Source organism: Sebastes umbrosus, chromosome 12, assembly GCF_015220745.1.
Source record: "Sebastes umbrosus isolate fSebUmb1 chromosome 12, fSebUmb1.pri, whole genome shotgun sequence".
NCBI classification, from domain to species: Eukaryota; Metazoa; Chordata; class Actinopteri; order Perciformes; family Sebastidae; genus Sebastes; species Sebastes umbrosus.
The window spans coordinates 16,270,603-16,292,369 of NC_051280.1; the positions used below are offsets into that span (position 1 = coordinate 16,270,603).

Below are 21,767 nucleotides of genomic sequence, written 5' to 3' on the forward strand. Positions count from 1 at the left end.
AGTTGAAGGAAGCCACTCCAAGGTTATCCCGTGTTACAATGCCACCATCTAGTGGGATAATTTGGTAATTTGTTTTCAAATTATTTCATAGCACCCTAAACAAATCCTAAACACATAGTAAATCCTTACTTTTCCACTGCTTATGTGCCTCTTTCATAAAAAATATTGAATGTGTTTTTATAAACAAATGGCTTTTATGCTTTCTTAATGCCAGAATACCTCTATCACTGCACTTTCATAGACCAAGCTACTGAAGTTACCCTGCACTATACTCATTTTTAACAGTCTCTTCTGCACTATATTCACTTTTTTAATAGTTGTGTATCACAGCTGCACTATATTCAGTTTTAACAGTTTTCTTCATCTCCTTGTAATTTTATATCTGGTATATATTTTTGTACTTTGTACTTTGCACTACTAATTTTTTTAATGCCTTTTTACTAACATGTTTTGCACTATGGAACTGTGATGCTGGAAACTTGAATTTCCCTCGGGATCAATAAAAATACTATCTATCTATCTATCTATCTATCTATCTAACATGCAAGTACCACTTATGTTAATGCATCAGCAATAAAGATCCAGTAATATAATATGTACTGTAACACATTCTGCATTATGAGTCATTTTTAGTTTTGATACTTAAAGTACACTTTGCTGATAAAACTTCTCTCCTTTAAATGCTTTTACTTTGTAATGGAGTACTTTTACAATGTGATATTACTACTTTTAATTAAGTAAATTAGTCTGAATACTTCCTCCATCAACAGACATTAATAGTGCTGGCTGACAAATTAGATTTAATCCCCAAATCCCAGAGCCTGCAGGATGTAAACAACTACTGAATATACTACTGAAATAGCCTCTGAATGCACGTACCTACGTAATGACGTAATGCGTATCGCAGAGAGAAATCGGATGGGATGACGTTTTTCTTACGTCTTCGATGTTAGCAAACAGCCATCTTCACAGCTGAAATAATGATGTCAATAACGCCAAAATGAGCAAGATATTAACGGACATTGGTGAGTGTTTATCACTCAACTAAACCTTAACCTCAATTCAGTCGCTAACGGTGACGTTTGGTATAAAGATAGCGTTAGAAAGTGACGTTTTACGGAACTGATGTTGACGGAAACAGTGCGGCATTTTAGTGCTGCACTAAATGTGTGTTTTTTTTTCACTCCTAGTGATGTCAACATCTACAATGATGTCACCTTATAGTTTTTAACATGTGTTTTCCTTATAGGTTTCCTTCCCCTCTCCTCTCTCCGTCTCATCGTCCCCCCTCTGCAGCTTGTGTCTGCGGCTCTGTGGGAGATAGTGAAGCAAGGAGCTGTGATGTACTACGGGCTGCTGGAGGAGTTCGTTTCTACCGTGCTGGAAACGGTCCCTGAACTGCTCACCTACACAGAGAGAGTCCAACTAGTGATGGGTTTACGTGCAAAGGTGAGAATCAGAATAAGCAGTACTTTCCTTTAGTATTTACATTTTATGCTACTTTATACTTCTGCTCCACTACATTCACTTGACAGCTATAGTTACTTTGCAGGTGTAGATTATTAATAAAAAAACATATATGAATCAACTAATAAATTATGAGATATTGTTATAAATTCAGCTTCACAGCAGTATATACAGTAATCAAAATCAGCTCCACGTTTACCAGCTGCAACATTAAAGTGATGAACACATAAATGCATCAATATAATAAACATTATTCTGAAATGGGCCATTCTGCATAATTCTGATGCTAATACTTCTGTACTTACTTGAGGAAGGATTTGAATGCATTACTTTTACTTGTAACATAGTATTTTTACACTGTGGTATATATATATATATATATATATATATATATACCACAGTGTAAAATTAATAATAATTCACAATAATTTTTGTTTTTCAGGAATAATCATACTTTTATTCCGCACCTTTCTAAAGGCTCTGTGGATGTATTATTTTTTTAAAAATATTTGTCTACATAAAATGTTATCTATAAGACCTTAAAAAATAGTTAAATATTATATTAAAGTTAAACAAAGCTTAAAATTCAGTATAACTCAAATAGGTCAGCAGCACCAATTTTCAGGACAAAATTTCTGAATGAAGTTCAAGTTTTATATATATATATTTATTATTTTTATTAGAAATATTATTTATAAATGATATATATATATATATGTATAATGTATAAATATTATTTCTAATAAAAATCAATAATAATTAAATTACTAATTTAAAATATCTGAATACTTCTTCCACCACTGATAATAATAATTCTGTAATGCTGCAACTAACTTGTCATCTGCTATCTACCAATATGCAATAGAGATGAGACACTTTTCTGCAGTGGTGGAATGTAACTTAGTGCAGTAACTCAAGTACAGTACTTGTACAATTTTGAGGTACTTTGAGTATTTGTTTTGTTCTGTAACTTTACACTTCTACACCTACATTTTAAAGAGAAAAACTGTACTTTTTTACTCCACTAAATGTTTTTGACAGCTACAGTTACTTGTTACTCTGCATAAATATAAAACCTAAAATCATTTTATAAAATACGGCAGATAGTACTTTTACTTGTAATGAAGACCATTGCTACTTAAAACCACAAGATAACCTGCTTAGTAAAGCCTTGATAGACAAAAGACATGGGATTGTTGATCTCAGGGTAATTTTTTATGTATGTGCAGTGTTATTATGCACATAACACTTGACTTCACCATGCTCATCTTATGCTCATACATCCCATTCTTTTATATGGTACTATTGGTGATAGTTTTCAGATGATGGGTCACTCAGGGTCACACCTCCTCCACATGGGACTGAAAAATAAAGCCTTCACTGAATTGTTTTGTCTCTTGATGTGCCAACAGGTGGTGCTAGAGTTGTGTCGCAGCAATGATTTTGCCAGCCCACAGGTCGTCCAGCCTCATCTGAGCAGAATAAACACCTATATCACAAACCAGGATAAAGAGGTGGGTGCTCTTGTTTTAAATCACCAAATTGTGTCATTTGCATTTTCTTATGTACTTTTTTATTTGCTTTTTTAAGGTTAAAGCATCAGTGACAAACTTCCTGAAGCTTGTTCACACTCTAGTGGAGGATCAGTGCCAGAGGGACATCTTTTATCAGGTGAGTTGCTATCTTTTAATTATCAAGATTATGTCCTGTGAGAAAAAAATGCTAAAAACTAATTAAAAAAGTTAATTTCTCAGTTCCTATCATTACATGGTGTTTGATTATTTTTTTTCAGGTTGGTTAAATGTCTTGATGATTGCCTTAATGTAACTCTCAAGATCTGTAGTGGTATCAAAGGGCCCTTCCAGTATTTTGTGAAATGCAATGAATCATTTTCTCTTTACTCTTTAGAAAATCTGCCCAACAGTGTTCGGCCCTGAATATGACTCAGCCCTACAGGCTCTAATGAGAAAATTCCTCTTCAATCTGCAGAAGCTGCTCCCTGTTCCAAACCTTGAACAAGTAGGTACCTGAATAATAGTAATCCTGGGACAAATAAAGCAAAAAAAAACTCTAGATATTTAATATTTATAACAGTTTTAGGTATGCAACTGCACCTAGTACATATTATTATAATATGTGTTAATTTGAGGGACGTTGTGACAATAACAAGGACATTAACATGAGAACATCACTGAAATGCAAGGATGGAGTTTGAAAAGAACAATATCTGAAATTGATTTGAACTGTTCTGTTCCATTTCAAGACTTCCCTCTGGCTCAGTCTCTCCCCGTCTATCTTGAAAGAGTGTGTCGACTTCATGAATCAACCTGAGCCTCTGAATACACTCATTCAGCATCACAAACATCACGGCCACAAACTGCCAACAGGTACAGTAGTATTTTCACACAATTCCTAATAGTCTTCTGTATTATTAATGCTCCTTCTGTTTTTTTCTGTTACTGTTTTCTCTCCAACCCAGTCTCCTAAAAATTACGTTCCCATACAACGAAACTGCGTTGTGAATTACGTTTTGAGGGAAACGTATTTTGTTGTGGATTACATCTGTTTTGACATATCATAAATACGTTTGTAATGATAGACTGCATAAGTCAAAGTAGGGAGAACACTGGGGTGGTGGACGGGTCAAACAAACACAGGACTTTCACCCAGGAGGCTGCTGTGTGTGTCCCGTGTGAAACTAAAGACAATGTTCACTTATTTCAATTTATGTCCGTAGATTAAATAATGTAACAAACATAGTAATTTTAAGCCAATCCATGATGTTATTTTCTAAACCTAACCAAGTAGTTTTGTTGTGTTTTGTTTTTTCAATTTACAATTATTTAAACCATGTGTTTAAAACAGTTTAAAAGCGTGACCGTAATGCAGGAGGAAATACGTTTCCCTTGATACGTAATTGAAAAATGCAGTTTAGTTGTATGGGAACATAATTTTCTAGGAGACACGGTTGTTTCTTTCTGTGACTGAAAATAATTTGTGTTTTGTTTGTTTCATTTTTGTTCTAGCTTTGTCATCCTCCGGTGATGATTGCATCTTGTCCAGCCTGTCCTATCACCTACCAAATGTGGACGATGACGAAGGAGACGCACTTGGCAGTGAGTCAAAAAAGGTGAAAGAAGAAAACTGTAAGGAGATAAATTCAGAATCGTTGAGGAGCGTAGAAAGAAAGGGACAGCAGCATGTTGATGATGTGACTGAAGACCAAGGAGCCTCTGTTGAGGTGATACTCCTACCTTTTGATGAAAGTGGATCTAATGATGTTGACGACACGGACAAAAAATCTTTCCACCATTTGAAAACTGGCAGTAGGACGAACTCAAAAACCTTCAAGTGTCTTCTTTGTGGCCAAGATTTTGGTTCCCCTAGCAAACTAAAGAAACACAAGATTACCCACAGTACAAACACAATGAGTCAGTCCAACTCTGCAAGCCAAAGTAGCTTTTTTGAGAGGATAAATTTACACCCTAAACCAAAGACTTGTGTAGAGAATCACACATCTAGAAGTGAAAATGAGCTTTCATCATTGGCAAGTGCCACGACACATAGCCCACCAAACGTTGAGCAGTCTAATGACGACTCTAGTCTGGTTTGTCAAGTCTGTGGCAAGGTTTTCACTTACCCAAAGAACTTTGACAAACACCAGAGGACTTGTGTGGTCAGACAACGACAAGCCGAGACGGACCCACGGTGTTCCACAAGCTTATCTCATCTCTCCACACCAAACCCTGTTAATAAGTCCAAAGAGTCTTTCCTTAGTGAAACTGAAACTGAAACCGTTGTACCCCAGGAATCAATATCTTCTGACTCACCGCAAGAGCAAACGTGTAAAAGAAGCAGTCGCGTCAAACAATGCTCCATATGTGGGGAAATATTTTCTTGTTCCGCTGACTTGACGAGGCACACGAGATGCCACACCGAACAGAGTCCTCACCTCTGTTCTTATTGTGGGAAAGACTTCGACAGCTACGAAGACTGCGAGACGCACCAGGAAGGTAAATGCAGAGTTTCAAACCAACATTCGCAGGACAATTCCTCGAGTAAAAGGAATCAGCAGAGTACTGTTGTTTCAAGTGCTATAACTCGGATCCCAACAATCCCAGACGCATCCGCCAACTCGCAGGCGAATTTGCCTCTGACATGTCAGGAGTGTGGCCAGGGTTTTAAATACTACAAGAGTTTTGAGAAGCACCAGAGCAAATGTTCCAAAACGGCTCCTCGAAGGAAAAAGCGAACAAACGCAAACCACTTCGTTATCAATGCTTGCAATTTCCGATCATCCGACAACACCAACCCTAACGCGAGTTCTGAAACGAAGGAAAGTGAAACCGACCACGCAGATGGTTCCCAGACTAAACCTCGCAGCATCAAGTGTACCATGTGTGAGAAGAACTTTTCAGATCTTGTCCTCATGAGAAGACATTATTTCAAGTCGCATAAAGTCAGAGGCTCGTACCCGTGTCCTTTGTGTAAGAGGACATTTGTGAGGTTGTGCGAACTGGTTCGACACCAGAAAAACAAAAGGTTGTACCAGTGCGCCGCCTGCAAGAAATGCTACACAAAGCCAAGACTACTAAATGATCATGAAAAAGTACACAGCGCAAGTGTGACCCCGCGCATCTGTGAAACGTGCGGGAAAAGCTTCACATCTCTCGCTTATCTGATTCTGCACCAGAGCAAGCACAGAGAACGGCAACCCAGCGTTTGTTCCTACTGCGGGAAACAGTTCAGCACTAAAGACTGCCTGAGAGCGCACATGGTGAGGCACACGGGCGGTTACCCGTGCCCCGTCTGCGGGAAGAAGTTCTATCAAAAAACATACCTTAAGTGGCATCTGTATAAACACACGGGGCAAGAGCCGTACCTCTGCGACACGTGCGGGAAAGGCTGGCCGAGCGCCGCCCAGCTCAAGCTTCACATGGTTCAGCACACGGAGGACCGGCCGTTCAAGTGCGAGGACTGCGGCGCGTGTTACAAGAGGGGATCCCATTTGGTGGCTCACCGGAGAGCCAAACACATCAGGCTGCGTCCATTCGCGTGCGAGGTTTGCAGCAAAGCCTTCCGATTAAACAACGAGCTGAAGAAACACATGATGGTTCACACGGGGGAGCGGCCGTTCACGTGCCCAAGGTGTGACAAGACGTTCACGAGGAAATCTCGCCTTAGGGAACACAGAGAAAAGGCGTGTCTGTAACTTGATGCTGTTTGTGGACTTGGACTGTATTAACACGGCTCATGATTCATATGCCATACTACACTACATATGCCATTCTACCGGCTGCCATGTTCTTCTGTCTATCCGTCTCCATCTCCATTTCTTCGAAGCATTTGGGTCAGCTGTACATAGGGTACATACATTTTATAATACAGCTACAAATGAATAAACTACATTTAGTCTGATATAGCAAATGATTTTTCATTCACAGAGAATAAAATTGAGTCTTTTGTAAAATGTGCTGATGTCTACAAAGCCTTTGCATACACAGCGCTGGAGCTGAAACGATTTGTCAACAGAAAATGAACAGGCAACTGTTTTGGTAATTGGTAATTAAAGTCATTTCTAAGGCAAAAATGCATCGTGTGGGACAAACAGCTGCTCTTTATTGTTTTTTTATCATTGTAAATTGAATATCTTTGGACTGTTGGTCAGACAAAGCAAACACTCCGAAGACGTCACCTTGGGCTCTGGAAAAATAGTGAGAAACATTTTTCATTATTTTCTGGTGTTTATAGATCAAACGATCAACCGTTTAGTTGATCATCAAATTATTTGATAAAGGAAATAATCATTTGTTGCAGCCCCACATGGGAGTAACAGTGCTGCCAATAATATGATTGAAGAAATTCAACTTTTTGAAATAGGTTCTAAGCACGACAAAGTTAATTTAAGTTAAAAGTGAAATGTTTTTCCATTGAAATTTCAGGCTGCATATGAACTTTGCGGATGCCCGAAGCAGCTATAAGCTAAATCAAAGCCACATATAATTTATTTAAGTAAACCGCAATGTAAAAAATATTCCATTACATTTGAAAAGTTCTTCATTTTAATGTTCACAGAAGTGCAGAAGTCTCCCAGCACTCCAATGGCCCCATTAAGAGTGCTGTATTATTACATTTTTATTTTCATTATCGTAATTTTATTGCACAGCATTACTGATGCATTCACATATAATCTGTTGGACAAAATCATGAAATACTGACGATTGGAAACATGCCATAAAATGCCAGAAAACTGTGAAAAATGGCCATGAAAATGTCCCCCAGCGCTCGAGATAACATCTTGACATTACTTGTGTTATGTTTTTAATTTACAATGATATAAATGTCATTTTTGCTTGATAAATGACTTAGGTGATTAATCAATTACTAAAAATTACAAAAAACAATCAATTATCTGATAAATCGTTTCATCACTAGTGAATATGTACAGATTGAACTTACTGTTGCAGAGGAAGCATTGCTCCACCAGAGAGCAGTGGAGCTCCAGGGACTGCCTCACTTTCACCAGCCAGACTGTATCTTATGTGCAGTATCTATAAATTGATTAATTCTTCTAAACAGTTCTTTCACAGGCTACATCCCATGACACGCAACACATTTTCTATGAAAAACATGTCCAGCTGTCAAAATGAAAATGACTTTTGGACTACAGCACATTTTGATTTTCACATGAGTGTAATCTTCTGTAAGTTTGAGAGGATAAAGATGCGACAAACGCTAAATCTTTCATTAGATCTGTTGACCTTTTGTTGTCCCTTTCATTTGTTCTATGCTGAGCTCTGTCTCTGCAGAGGAACCCACACTTTGGGATTTTCCATTTTGTCTGTTTTTCTACTTCGCCTGCTAATTAAGAAACAGTGTGATAGAGGGTGACAGACAGAAGCTCTTTTAGGGTGGAGGAAAATTAACATCTCTGTAATAACACACAGTACGGATGCAAGGACGTTTGTGTTAGTCCTGTTTAATGAAATAAAATGCAATAAGGAAAAAGGGAACACTGTATACTTTTCTATTTCGAGTCTTTTGAAAGCACATTTTTTTTGGGCTCGTAAGGGTTGGTTATATGCTCACAAAATCACAAACAGAAGAAATCCCAGGAAATGAAAGCAATCTTCAGCGGGCTGCTCTGTAACGCATACTGGTAGGCAGGCTGTGCCTCTCCTCTGGGACATTCTGGCTGTCTCGGTCTGCAGAGACACTCTGAGATATTTCTCTCTGACTGAAACCTCCATCTGTCCTGCTCGCTCTTGATGAACACCACAGTATATGGAGTGGACTAGAGAGCTTAGGTCTCCTCTGGCCTCTTATGCCAATGCTGAAGTTAAGACTAATATCTCCTGGTCGCAGGTAGCTCAGCATCAGGCTATATAACATGTCACATCAAGGAGTTGTCCTAGTTACTAATGAGCCCCGTATACCATTTTACATTGATCCATACAGTATATGAGTCATTTTAAATCTTCTGGTATTGATGCAGCAATGACTCTCCATGTGAACCCATTCACTTCTTGGCCACAACCACCAGACTCCAGACCAAAAATGTTCTCTTAAAATATCAACAGAAACCTCAGCTCGAGATCTCTATGACCTTTATGAGAAAATAGAAGATAAGGATAAGGTTAATAGAACATTTTTGCTCATAATAGAGTGCTACAGGAATGAGTCCTAAAACCTAGAAATGAGTTAGCATTTTAGCACTTCCAGTTCCCTCGTCTGGAGGTCGATGGGTTTTTAGTTAGATGCCTGAAATAAGGTCTGTGGTTAACACAAGCTTAAGAGATTTTAAGTTTTTGATCTACGACATAAAATACGTTAGTAAATATCCCACTCGTGAATTTTGAAGCCTTTATGTGTCTTAAGAAAGGCGGAAATATCCCATTGGCTTTTTGTCAAGGGAACCAGGGCAATGTTAATTTCCTAATTGGCCTACAAAAATATGCAATCCCTGGAGCACCGTATTGTATCTGTTTTGGGGTGTCAAGCTAACCATGGACCACGATGTCTCCTGTTTTCATGCAGCCAGGGACCCTTATTAGTTGCATGTCACTCATTCCCCATATCTTTCTCCACTCATTTCCTATCATCTCTCTACTGCAAGTATCATAAAAAATATGAAATAAAATGAAAAAATATGAAAACTAAGTTTTGGCCCTTTGTTTTGTTAGTTTTAAAGTGCATATGCATGGGATATTTATTATTCTAATCGCATACTTTTTTTAAAAACATTGCAAGTCTGTCAGAGTATGCTTTTTGATACTACCACTGGGAATCTTAAAAGCCAGAAATTTTCTAACCGGACTCGTCAGATGGTTTGTTTCACAGAACCATCTGAGAAGCTGTCATTGGAAACAGTTTTGAAAAAGGGCAGGCACTTTCAAAAAAATACTGGGCAGATGATTGGATGAAACATCTGTTAATCAAACTAACGAAAGCAAAACTAACTGAGAGCTAAAACGTCGCGAAAACATCGCCTTCAGTGCCGTACTTTGCTTTTCTTTCAATGAAGAAATACTCCCCAGTTCTGATATATCTGACGCTATTGCAGCATCTACGCTAACCTCTTCCATTGTTGTTTAGAACGGACAGTCGCCTCTCTCCGTGTCGCCAAATACACACCTAAGCCACGCCCGTCGCTGTCAGCAGCTCTTCACATTACTTGAAGCCTGACAAGATGGATTTTCGTGTGACATTTGATCCTGCAATTCTCTCTTGACATCGTGAGAATCCAGCTGCTGTGCTAGGTTAGAAATTTCCAAAACCTTCACATAGGGCCTTTAAGTAGTATTAAGTAATGTGTTCAAAAACATTTTATCTCTGCAGTTATTATGTGATGTGTGACTACAAGATCAATTCTACTGTACATTGGATCTGTAGGATTTGTTGGAGAAAGGATGGGAGCAAAATGTCCCCTTGGTTCCATTTCATACAGGCTAATTATTCTGCCTCTTCAGACCCAACATCATTTATCCTGTAGACGATTAGTCTGTTTTTACACACCACTTACGTAACGGTTTGAAAATTGCAGGCATAATTTAACATCATGTTCCGTGTAGAGCACATGCTGTACATCTCTGTTTCATTTGAAGAGCTTCACCCCAAGATAAGGTTTATACTAGAACATAAAAAAACATCCACTCTATATTGAATGGGATAAATGTTATGACAAAATGATAACTAATGCAGAAATGTTTAATATTCTAAAAATACCAAATGGCAATGCTTTTCCGAACTGGAAGTAGCATTCGGAATATGATTAATTTGAGAATTACTGAGGATTAACAAACATCGAGAGGTGTAGCTAATCAAATATGGTATAATAATACACATCAGCTGTTCACCTCATTTTAAATAATAGAAATATTGACCAGGTTTTGAAGCGCAAGAGCCAAAATGTATCCCGACTTTTATCATTAGAAATAGGATGCAATTTTGAAGGACTGCTGAGTGGTGCAATGCAGCTTTGATTGAATTGGTTTGCAGCAGCGTCGAAGGCATTCTGACTCTGGAAAGTCTCTTACTCAGCAGAAATGTCCTCAAGAGCTGGTGCACTATATGGGAGCTGCACTGGTGACGCCAGCAACAAATGCCATCCTGTAGACATTCATCATATCCACATAATGGATGCCCATCGTTTGTCCCCAAACTGCATGACGCTATATCTTGCTGAGAATATACATTTTGTTGTCATCCGTTAGGCAACAGACTGGATACAGTGTGCTGCCTTCTTTGTTTTATTCTCTTATAACCAACAGAATTCATTGCACGTCGCTTTAAATTCAGCATTAGAGAGTAACAGTGATTCTCCTCCAGCGTAATTGCTCCTTGGCAATGCTGCCTTTCAGGATTGCAGCGGTATCCTTACCCCCTCTCTGCCCAATGTGCCGCCACACTTACTATAAATATGACCCATAAGCACGTCGTCATGCCGCTTTGTTCGGCTTGGGAGGCTTTTTGAAAAAGGCGTTATTTCTCAGCTGGCGTGTGGAAAGCACATCACAGCCAGGAGCCTTTCCCACACTTCTGAGTGTGGCAAAGAGAGAGAGATGAAAAGAAAAGCAGAGAGGCAGAGAGAGAGATTCTGGGAGGATGAAGCTTCCTGCAGGCTCTCATAAAAGACACCTGCCTGTCGTTTTCTTCAAAACCATCTTGCTACAGAGGTTGGCAGGTTTTTTTGGCCAGGTGACGCTGACGGTTGATTGAACTTTTATGCAGCAGCAGCAGCATCCAGTACGGCTCCTGGATATAGCGTTGCTATTTCTGCTCTGATTTTCCTACTCATGTTTTATTCAGACCCGGGATGCTTCACAAGAAGGCCTATGTGCAACCAAGTAGGGAAGATGGATGCTTGGTTGTTGTTTTTGTTGAGATGCAGGGTTAGTCTATCATATGATGGGCTGAAATGTCAGCCATGTGCTGCTTGTGTTTGTTAGATGAGTGTATAAGAGAGATAGATTGGAAGCGACAGAAACGCAGAGCTGATATAAATCTCTAGCCACTAATTATCACCACTTTGTTAAACACTTTTTGCTAATAGCCTCGAGTGTTGCTACAAACAGCTGAAAACATTACAAATTCACCAGCCACTGCGCTGGCTGGCTCCAGCACAGCTCATCTGAAATTCATTTTCCCCTTTGAAAGAAAAAAGGACTGACAGCTCCAATTGGTGATTGCAAATTCGGCTTGTTCTTGACCTTGCAATCACCTTTAGCTGCTTTTTGAATTCCAACAAAAATGGGATCATCGGACTAGACCTTCTTCCGCAAATCATTTCAAAATGATTAACCAAGTAGTGAAACACAGCACATAAATATCTGCACACGTGTTTGAGGGGCTACAGTTAAATCTCTCCCAGTGCCTGTATATGAAGTGTATGTCTCCGACATACTGTAAATCCTCTGGTAAACCCTGCAGGCACACAGAGCTCTGCAGCAGGAATTTGTCCCATCCCACCATGCATCTGGTATGTATTGATTGTACTCTTTTGGACAGCGGTGCTTATAGTGTACACAGGGATTGCAACGCAGAGCAGCAGAGAGAGAGAGAGAGAGAGAGAGAGGCAGGGAGTGGTGGGTGGTGAATGAGTTTTTTTTAGCGTAATGTGGCTGCAACACAGAGCCAGGTTGGAACATTGAATTGCAAGAGTACTTGCACATATCCAAATACTGTGTGTTCAAGCTGGCATCTATGTGCATATGCATTTGTTTAATGGGCATGTTGTATATAAGGATAAGTGCCCCATATTATCTATCGTCCAACAACTGCAATGCAGCCAGTTTCCGGGCTTCAGCTTTGTCTATTTGCATTCAGACCAGGTATAATGGTGGGAGCTCCAGCAGCCATCGGCGTCCCCACACTTCTACACTCCACACAGCATCCAGCTGTTCGGCACAATTAACATCTGTACAGTAGGTGTGCTGTGATTAATGTCCCATATGCCAGTCTAGACCTGAGAAGGCCCTACGCCTGTAAGGACAAGCTGACCTGTGTGTTGAGGCTGCAAGGTGCAAAGAAAAAGACAACAAAATGAATATCAAAACCGGCTAGATTACGATATGCTACATGATTGTTAAAGTATTTATGAGCTGTGCCCAAATTCTGGCATGCAAGCTCTATATACAGAATGATGATTTGATTTGATTTGATTAAAAGTAAACAAAGCTTTCCTAGATTAAGCATTCATATACTCATTTTTAGCACAATTAAAAAAGCACAAAAGTCTGCCATGTGGCTATTCCTGTTTAAGGTGACAGTACAGGTGAATAGGGTAACTAATACTGTAGATATCACCATGAAACTCCCCCAGTTGATTAATGACATTACGACAATTCTTTTTTTGCATTACAAGTTTTCTGAAATGTTATGTTTAAATGTGCAAATGAGGCATTCTGTTATCAAGTATGTGCTAAATTGCATACATTTCCAGAGCAGAAATCTGAATGTTGGATAAAGCCAGGTTCAAAATGCTGGTTTCATTTTGTTGACATATTAGAGTCAAAGGTTTTTACAGAGGGGATTATGGATATCTCTTTGTATCACATTGTATCCATAAATCAGAAAATACTGTCAACAACCATTAAAAAATCCATGTTAGTCATGTTATTAGGAATAAAATATAATATAAATCAGGCTATGAATGATATATGAACAAACCCCTCTGTAAAAACCTTCAGAATATAGATGGGAATGAAAGTTTGGTGTATTTGAGTGCTACTGATGTGGAGATTTCTGTCTCAGAGTATGAACAAATACTCATTTGGAGAAAACGTCCTTTAAAGATATGGATTATAAAATGTCAGTCATTTAGCAAGACACTACAGGTGAATATGGTAAAAAAAAAATTCAATAATATATTGTATATCAACATGAAACTTCCTCAACTGATAACTTACATTAAGACAATTATTTTTTGTATTACAAGTTTTCTTAGATTCCATGTTGCAAATGGGCAAAATGCAAATGAAACATTATCTAATGCTAACCTTTGGTGAATTTAGGAGAAATTCACAGAAGCAAATAGACAAAGTGTAGTAAAATAAACACATAAATGTGTATTTTGGATGTTTTATTGACACTAGTCTGAAAGAAGACATGTTATGAAAGTTAAAAAGCCCCAAATCTCAAAATTCACCAGTGCGTGAAAAACTAGGTTTTTGCTTGTAGTGTCTCACCTTAAATGACAATGTAAAAGCATACATGTGCAGCAATCACAACACAACTGTACTGTAAAACACAACTGTAATTGCACCAGACAGTCAGTCAGTCAGTCTGTTATATTCTTCTATTATACACTGAAAGTATCTGACAAAAAAAAAAAACAGTACATGCATCCAGTAGTACTAAAAGGAGTCAAATACAGAGACAGAAGAGATGAAACAGAGTTAAAAGATTGGGTTGATTGAGTGAGCAAAGATGTTAGAAAACCCCAAGGAAGTCTGGTCTCTTTGGTAGGAGGTTGTTAGTGGAAAATCAAAAGAGCTATAGCTTCTGTGATGGGGAGAGTTTCTTGTGTGTATCGTGAGTGTGCAGACAGAAAGCAGATGGGCCTGTTAGCTGAGCTGCTGAGTGATGGGCAAATAAAAACAAGCAGACAACCTCCTCCAGTGAGATGGATGCTGTGTCAGCAGGCAACGCGTGCACATCATGCTAACAAGACACCAATATGCATGCACGTTGACACACAAGTACACATGTTCTGCCTTTTGGCATAAAAATCCATAGATCCTTAGGTAAACAACACTGATTGTAGTTCAACAAACACTGTAATCTCTCAGCTGTTAGTCCAGATGTGCGTTTGTGTGTGTGTGTGTGTGTGTGCGCTTCATAACAGGCAGCAATGATTGAAATCAAACCTGTGAAGTAGGTCAACCATCCGTCTACGCCTACACCCTATAATGTTTTATGACAGGTGACACAATCGTTGATAGCTTCACAGTAACTGATGCCATTATGTCTTTGTGACTGTGCGCAGGGCCATTTAACTGCGGGGCAAATTAGATTAGTGCAGACGCTAAACAGGCCAACGCAATAAAGCGATGTTTCATACATGCTCGCTGATTCCATTAGAAGCCCATTAGCATCTATCATTTGTATGCTGCGGCCGCGTTTCTGCAAAAGTCAAACTCGCAGTAGAGGCTGAATCCCATAGACTCCACTGACTCATCCATGCAACCTAGCTCTGTTTCAGCATCAGGGAATAAAGTATAAACACTGAACCGTCGAGTTGGCTGCGAACCTTCAATTCATCTCCAAATCAAACACAAACTCGCCACACATCAAAAACAAATTACAGTCTCATTGAAGCTGGCAGACATTGGCAGTGTCCTGATTATAACATGACTGTGTTGGATACTAAAGTGCACGTTCTGCTCTCTGTGAAGCAGCAGTTCATTGATGAAAACATGGATACAGTCATAAATAGAATTTAATGACCCTGAAAAAGCATAAAGAGAAACCTAAGCTAGAACTACATGGAGATAATTGCTTATAGTTCTTGTTTCGTATCCTCTGCAGCCCTGGTCATTTATCTTTATTAAGCACCTGGGCACACAACCACCAGGCTTTTGGTTTCCTTGGCGATAAGCAAGCTAAATCCTGCTCCACTTCTTCAGGTGGAAGTGAGTCAACAGCGCTGTTGTACAAATCGCCCCCGTGCCGTCCTCATGCTTTGTACGAGCTCGGTGTAGAGTAGGGAAATAAAAACAGGAGCATAGAGACGAATGACAGCGTCCTGCCATTGACAACAGGCTTGTCTCCACAGGCCAAACACTCATTGGTATGAGCAGCCAAGAACTACAGAGGTTTATCTGAGATAAACATGCTGGGGGGCTTTTTTTATTCAACGTTCATTCATCCAGGAAAACACAACTGAGCACCATTGGAGCACCTTTTCCTGCAGCACCCTGGCACACCTCAATACGGCAGCTAGGTCAAATGATTACACAAATGATTAATAATAAATATACCTCAGATTCTGCAGACTTCAACTTTCTCTTACCATCATGGCCAGATTAACTTGATAGGGGACCCTGAAGCAAAAATGCAGCTTTTGCCAAGAAATACATTTTTTAGAACCCGTTACATGTTAAAAACATAGTAATCGAAATTAAATAAAGGTAATAATCTAAAACACTTTTCAAAGAAATTTATTCCAAGTTTTAATGGACAGCTAGATGTCTTTTCACCTGAAAATAACTAAAAGCACTCTGACTGAGCTGGGCTGTTATCAGCTGCTCCAACAATCGAAAAAAAACTGAAAGCAAAATCCACAAGCCTCTCCTCCATGAAATCAATTTCCCTTTAATCCATTCCGTTGCATTCTCAGCGGCGTGCCGACGACAGACCAGCGGGTATGGCTTACGTTTGAACTACTTGGTTAAGTTTAGGCAACAAAACTACATGGTTAGGTTTAGGAAAAGGTTGTGGTTTGGCTTAAAATAACTACGGGAGGTGGGTGTGTAGATGGATGTGGTAGTCGGGTGATGGGGAGAGGAGGGAAAATTTCAGTGGAGGGGCCTGAGGAATGGAGAATGAAGAGGACAGATAGAGGAACAAACGATGACATGGTAGAAGGTAACAGTGATAAAACAACAAATCTTCAAAAAGAGAAAAAAAAAAAAAATTAAAAAAAAGAGAAAAAATAAAGAATAAAGAGAGAAGAAATAGAAAATAAATAAAACAGAAAAATTGTGAAAAACGATTGAAATGAGCACTTTCATTCTCCCTATGGTTACGGTTTGGATAAAACTAAGAAACAGGTTAGGGGAAACATCCCAAAAAAATCAGCTTGGTTACGGTCAGGGAAAGGTTGTAGTCAGGAATTAGAGAAAGCAACACTGACTATTGGTAGGATACAATCACAACGGTGTCAAAGTCAGACACTTATGTACAACCAGCCCCCATCCCATGTTACTCCATGAGAGGTTTTATGGCGCTAACATTACTTCCGCCTTTGCTTCTAATTATTCACATGGCAACAAGAGGCAAAATGTCTCACTGCAATTTCATGTCCACCATCTGCCCAGTCCCTCCTGAATCCAGAGAACAGCATATTTCTCTTGACTCCACTGCCCTGTTAACCAATCTTGACCAACCTTTTAAAAAATCCATCTCCCACGTGTACAGTAATACTCGTCTCGTCTTCTGACTGACTGCAGCATCATTTAAGCTGCTCCTCACCCCAGAAAAAAGCTGCCGTTCTTCTTGCCTTCTGAAACCATAACAAGACTCTGCTCAGATTAAATGAAGGCAAGAAAACTTCTGACCAAACAGAAATATAAAATCTCTGCAACTGAAGATCTAATTGTCCTAAAGCTGCAAAGGGCTGGCAAAACCGAGGCTGGATCTAAACTAATTGTCCTGGTTATCTATTGCTCCATCCCTCCCTCCTGTCAGTAAGTGTTAAGATTATGCACTGACGACTTTACTGATCACTGCCGGAGCCAAACAGAGGGCATGTTGGTCAAATGTTTGTTCCACCGCCCGATTATATGTGCAGTCATGGTCAGTAGTTCTTCTCCCTCACTGAGACCATCCTGGACATATAGCTCTACCTCTTAAACTCCTCAGTTGTTTGACAATTTACCTGAAACTGTCTGCAGCCACTTGTGCTCCAGCCACACCCCAGCTTTGTCTTCTGCAACCACAGAAGCTGCAGTAGTCCTTCTGGTCTGCTGACACCATAACACATCTCTGCTGGGGTTTACATCAGGAAGAACATTCCTGAAAAATTACACTAAAAACATTTCCAGGGTGTCTCCACTGCACCTCAAGATCTGTGTTCAATGGAAAGGGCTGACAAAACTGCATCATGGCCTAACCCAATTGTTTCCCAAATTTGAACCCTGACTATCTGTTGGTCCATCTCTCCTTCCTGTTAGTACATTGAAGCCTCCTCTAGATCCTCGGAGCCCTCCATCTCTGCCTTGTCCACTGGTGGCATGGTGGCCATTTGAATATTACTTCCACTGCCTGGTTCTGCAGTCATGGTCAGTAGGTCTCCTGCTGTTGAGATCAGCCTGGACAAAGTCCTGCCTCTTATTCTGACTGATTGTAGCCTCCTTCAAAAAGCTGCAGTCCTTCTATCCTGCTGGCACCAAAACTAAACTCTGCTGGGGTTTAGATCAGGAAGAAAATGCCTGAAAAGGTATATTTGAAGCAAACTAAAATGCTAAAAACTTAGCCCTGTGTCTGTACTGCACCTTAAAATCTGTGTTTTGTGGCCTAACCTAATTGTTGAACCCTGACTATTTGTTGCTCTATCCCTCCCTCCAAATCTCAAATCTCTCTGCTAACCGAATGCCACTTCTAACATTAGAAATGACCAATTGAACCTCCATGACACCATTTTCAGCACCTCCACCTTTAGCGTCTGCAAATGTAGAAGCTGCTGTCCTTTAACCTCTCTTGTTTACATTTGACAGGTATTTCCTAAAATGTATATTTCAAACAAAACAGTATTTTAAAAACATGTCAATAGTTCTCCTCCTTTGCTGAGAACAGTCTGTATTTTAAGTTGACTGTTGCCTCCTCTCTACCTCCCAAAAAAGAGATGAAGTCATTCTAGCCTCATACAGTATATCACCAAATAAATAACCAAGAAAGTGATCAGACAAATACTACTAGCTTGTCTTACATAAATAGGCCTACAAAAATAAACTGGCAACCAACATGACTTCAAAATAACAAAAAATATAAATTAGGTTTAATTGCTTGTGTTAAGATTCTTTACCAAGAAAACAGGTACTAGCGAATAATAAGTAAAATCCCATAAGAAAACAAACTTAAAAAGCTCAATAAGTGATATCTTGTCTTACAAAAATACAAAACAAAAATGGCAACTTTTCAAGTTAATTGACAACTCCTTTATTGACACCGGCCCTTGCCCAAACAACAAGAACTAGGCTGTCAATGTTAATGCGACAATAATGTGTAAACGCAAATTCGTTTTAACGCTACTAATTTCTTTAACGTGTTAATGCAATTGATCTTTCGTAGGTTGTAGTGGGCTCAGTTTTAAAGCTAGAGTGAAGATACTGCATATGAAACTAGAAAACATAAGGAATCCATTGGTACCAACCATGGCATACTAGCTTGTCGTGAAGGAGGCTTAATAACGCTCCAATTCACGCTAAATTTTGGTGAGGAAAAACTGTCATGGCAATTTTCAAAGGGGTCCCTTGACCTCTGAACTCAACATCTGTGAATGAAAATGGGTTCTACCTACGAGTCTCCCCTTCACAGACATGCCCACTTTATGATAATCACATGCAGGTTGGGGAAAGTCATAGTCAAGTCCACACTGACAGCTGTTGTTGCCTGTTGGGCTTAAATTTGCCATGTGAAATATGATTTGAGCATATTGTTTATGCTAAATGTACCTGTGAGGATTTCTGGACAATACTTGTCATTGTTTTGTGTTGTTAATTGATTTCCAATAATACATACTGTATATACATACATTTGCATCAAGCAAGCATATTTGTCCACTCCCATGTTGATAAGAGTATTAAATAATTGACAAATCTCCCTTTAAGGTACATTTTGAACAGATAAAAAACATGCGATTAATCACAATTAACTATGGACAATCAAGCAATTAATCGTGATTTAATATTCTAATCGATTCACAGCCCGAACAAGAACACCTTCTGTTTATTTACTATTTCCTTGCAATATGTAAACACTCATACAGGCTTTTATATGTGTTGTTGGCCACTGGGCAGCTGCACTGGAGAAAGGTGTAGTCACTTTTATGACTAAACTGATGACCCTGAAATCACTATCCCCCCAGCCTCCAGAGTCTAGACTTATACTGGCCTGACTGGAGATGACACAGCTTTGTGACCTTCTACAGTAAAACACAGTAGTGCTGAAATTATTAGTTGATTAATTAATTTTACTGGCAGCTTTTAAAAGTGTCATGAAGATTTGCTGTATTTCTCTGTTTAGACCTAATTGTAAATTGAATATATCTGGTGACTGCTGGTCTTGACGAAACAAGCAATTTAAAGATGTTGGTGTAATTGTGAAGGATGGGACTAATAAGAGAAGAAAAGCACATTTGAATTATGACAGATGTACCATCATATATCACATTTAAAGATTAATAAATGACTATAGCATAAAGCAGACAGCTGGATGCAGCATGTATTCTAATAACACTGTAATGCAAAAAAAATCCTGTTGACTCAGTCAGTATAAAATGCCAAGTCACCATGGTAACAGGAGGATGCAACACGCTTTGTAAAGAGGTGATGGAGAGACAGAAGACTCGGATCCATTTCAACTGTTTAAAATGATTAACATCTACACAATAACAAACAACAACAACAACAAACCGGATCAGATCCAATCAGATTTCAACCACAAACCACACAGCCAAAGCTTTAAAGCTACTACAGGTCACGTTGAAGCTTCTTCATATTATATAACTGCGTAGAAATAACCAGGCGCTGGCACAATCAACATTCACACATGGATTGGTATTTAAAGCTATAATATCTGGACTCCCTCAGTGGGGTTTTGCTACTAATAACCAGCAGTCTACAAAGTTGCATAACATTTCAGTCACATTTACAGGGGTATTTAGAGCTATAGCATTAATAAATGATGGGAAACTATAACACCAGTCCACAAGAAGGATATAGCCTGTAGGAATATTGTCATTTTTTCCATTCAGGAGCGCATATCTAAGGCATATCAACGCACATATCTGGCTAAACATCTACCATTGATTATTTTGGTGGAGCAGGATGGATGGATGGGTGGATGCATGGATGGGTGGATGTGCGCCTACCTACCTGTCCGCAGGTTGAAGGAGAGTCTGGCTTCCACTAGATATGGGGTGTCGCTCTTGGAGCGGAGTCTCCTGATCGGTCTGCGGTCTGTGCTGCTGTCTGGAGTGGTCGCCATCAATTTGAAACCAGTGTCCAGGGACGACTGCCTGCCGTGCCACCGGCCACACAACCTCGGCCACTCACACTGAGAGGAGAGGAGAGGTAGCTATTGATGGGGAGGAGGGAGGGAGGAGAGAGGAGAGAGAGAGAGAGAGAGAGAGAGAGAGAGAGAGAGGCGTTGGTGGATACAGCCAGAGAAAATATATATATAAATATGGCAATTTATGGGGTAAAAAAAGGCAATATTAAGCCCACTTCTTTTTACATTCAGATGCATTGTTGTCAACACTCTTATTCTGAAAATCTCATGGTATATACTGATTTAGACTATGCATTTATTTTATTATAACTGTCCCTAATTTGGGATGAATGAATGAATCATCCTGAATGAATCACACTTACAGCAGTCTACATACCTCTGCCACTCACACTGAGAGGAGAAGAGAGGTAGCTATTGATGGGGAGGAGGGAGGGAGGGAGAAGGAAAAGAGAGAGAGAGAGAGAGAGAGAGAGAGAGAGGCGTTGGTGGATACAGCTATAGAGAATATATATATATATATATATGGCAAATTTATGGGGTAAAAAAAGTCAATATTAAGCCCACTTCTTTTTACATTCAAATGTATTGTTGTCACCACTCTTATTCTGAAAATCTCATGGTATACAGTATATTGATTTAGACTGATTTAGACTGATTTAGAGAGGGAGGGAGAGAGAGAGAGAGAGAGAGAGAGAGAGAGAGAGAGAGAGAGAGAGAGAGAGAGAGGCGTTGGTGGATACAGCTAGAGAATATATATATATATATATATAAATATGGCAACTTATGGGGTAAAAAAGGCAATATTAAGCCCACTTCTTTTTACATTCATATGTATTGTTGTCAACACT

General features: G+C 39.3%; 2 protein-coding genes across 4 annotated transcripts in view; one reads left to right on the forward strand and one right to left on the reverse strand.

The window, feature by feature from the left end:
• Positions 1-20,976, reverse strand: part of LOC119498243 (phosphatase and actin regulator 1-like) — a 61,319-nt gene extending 40,343 nt beyond the window's left edge. Inside the window, exon 1 of one of the 2 annotated variants that reach the window (XM_037786913.1) lies at positions 20,784-20,976. In XM_037786913.1, coding sequence (XP_037642841.1) covers positions 20,784-20,895 — 112 coding nt within the window. In that variant the 5' untranslated portion in view covers positions 20,896-20,976. The remainder of the gene's footprint in view (positions 1-20,783) is intronic. The other variant, XM_037786915.1, reaches the window with a different exon arrangement.
• Positions 877-8,477, forward strand: LOC119498242 (zinc finger protein 585A-like). 2 transcript variants are annotated; one of them, XM_037786907.1, is made up of 7 exons: positions 877-1,025; positions 1,250-1,449; positions 2,880-2,981; positions 3,058-3,138; positions 3,376-3,486; positions 3,731-3,854; positions 4,494-8,477. In XM_037786907.1, exons 1-7 carry the CDS (start codon positions 1,001-1,003, stop codon positions 6,677-6,679), a joined length of 2,829 nt encoding a protein of 942 aa, XP_037642835.1. In that variant the 5' UTR covers positions 877-1,000; the 3' UTR covers positions 6,680-8,477. The 2 variants fall into 2 exon arrangements, with proteins under 2 accessions (XP_037642835.1, XP_037642836.1); XM_037786908.1 differs by having other exon boundaries at positions 3,457-3,486.
• Positions 20,977-21,767: the final 791 nt, after the last annotated feature.

Excerpts from the sequence above, each read along its gene's own strand:
- LOC119498242 (XM_037786907.1), top strand. The coding sequence starts at position 1,001 with ATGAGCAAGATATTAACGGACATTG. Across the intron at positions 2,982-3,057 it reads TCACAAACCAGGATAAAGAG|GTTAAAGCATCAGTGACAAA; the intron begins GTGGGTGCTCTT and ends TGCTTTTTTAAG. Across the intron at positions 3,487-3,730 it reads CTGTTCCAAACCTTGAACAA|ACTTCCCTCTGGCTCAGTCT; the intron begins GTAGGTACCTGA and ends TTCCATTTCAAG.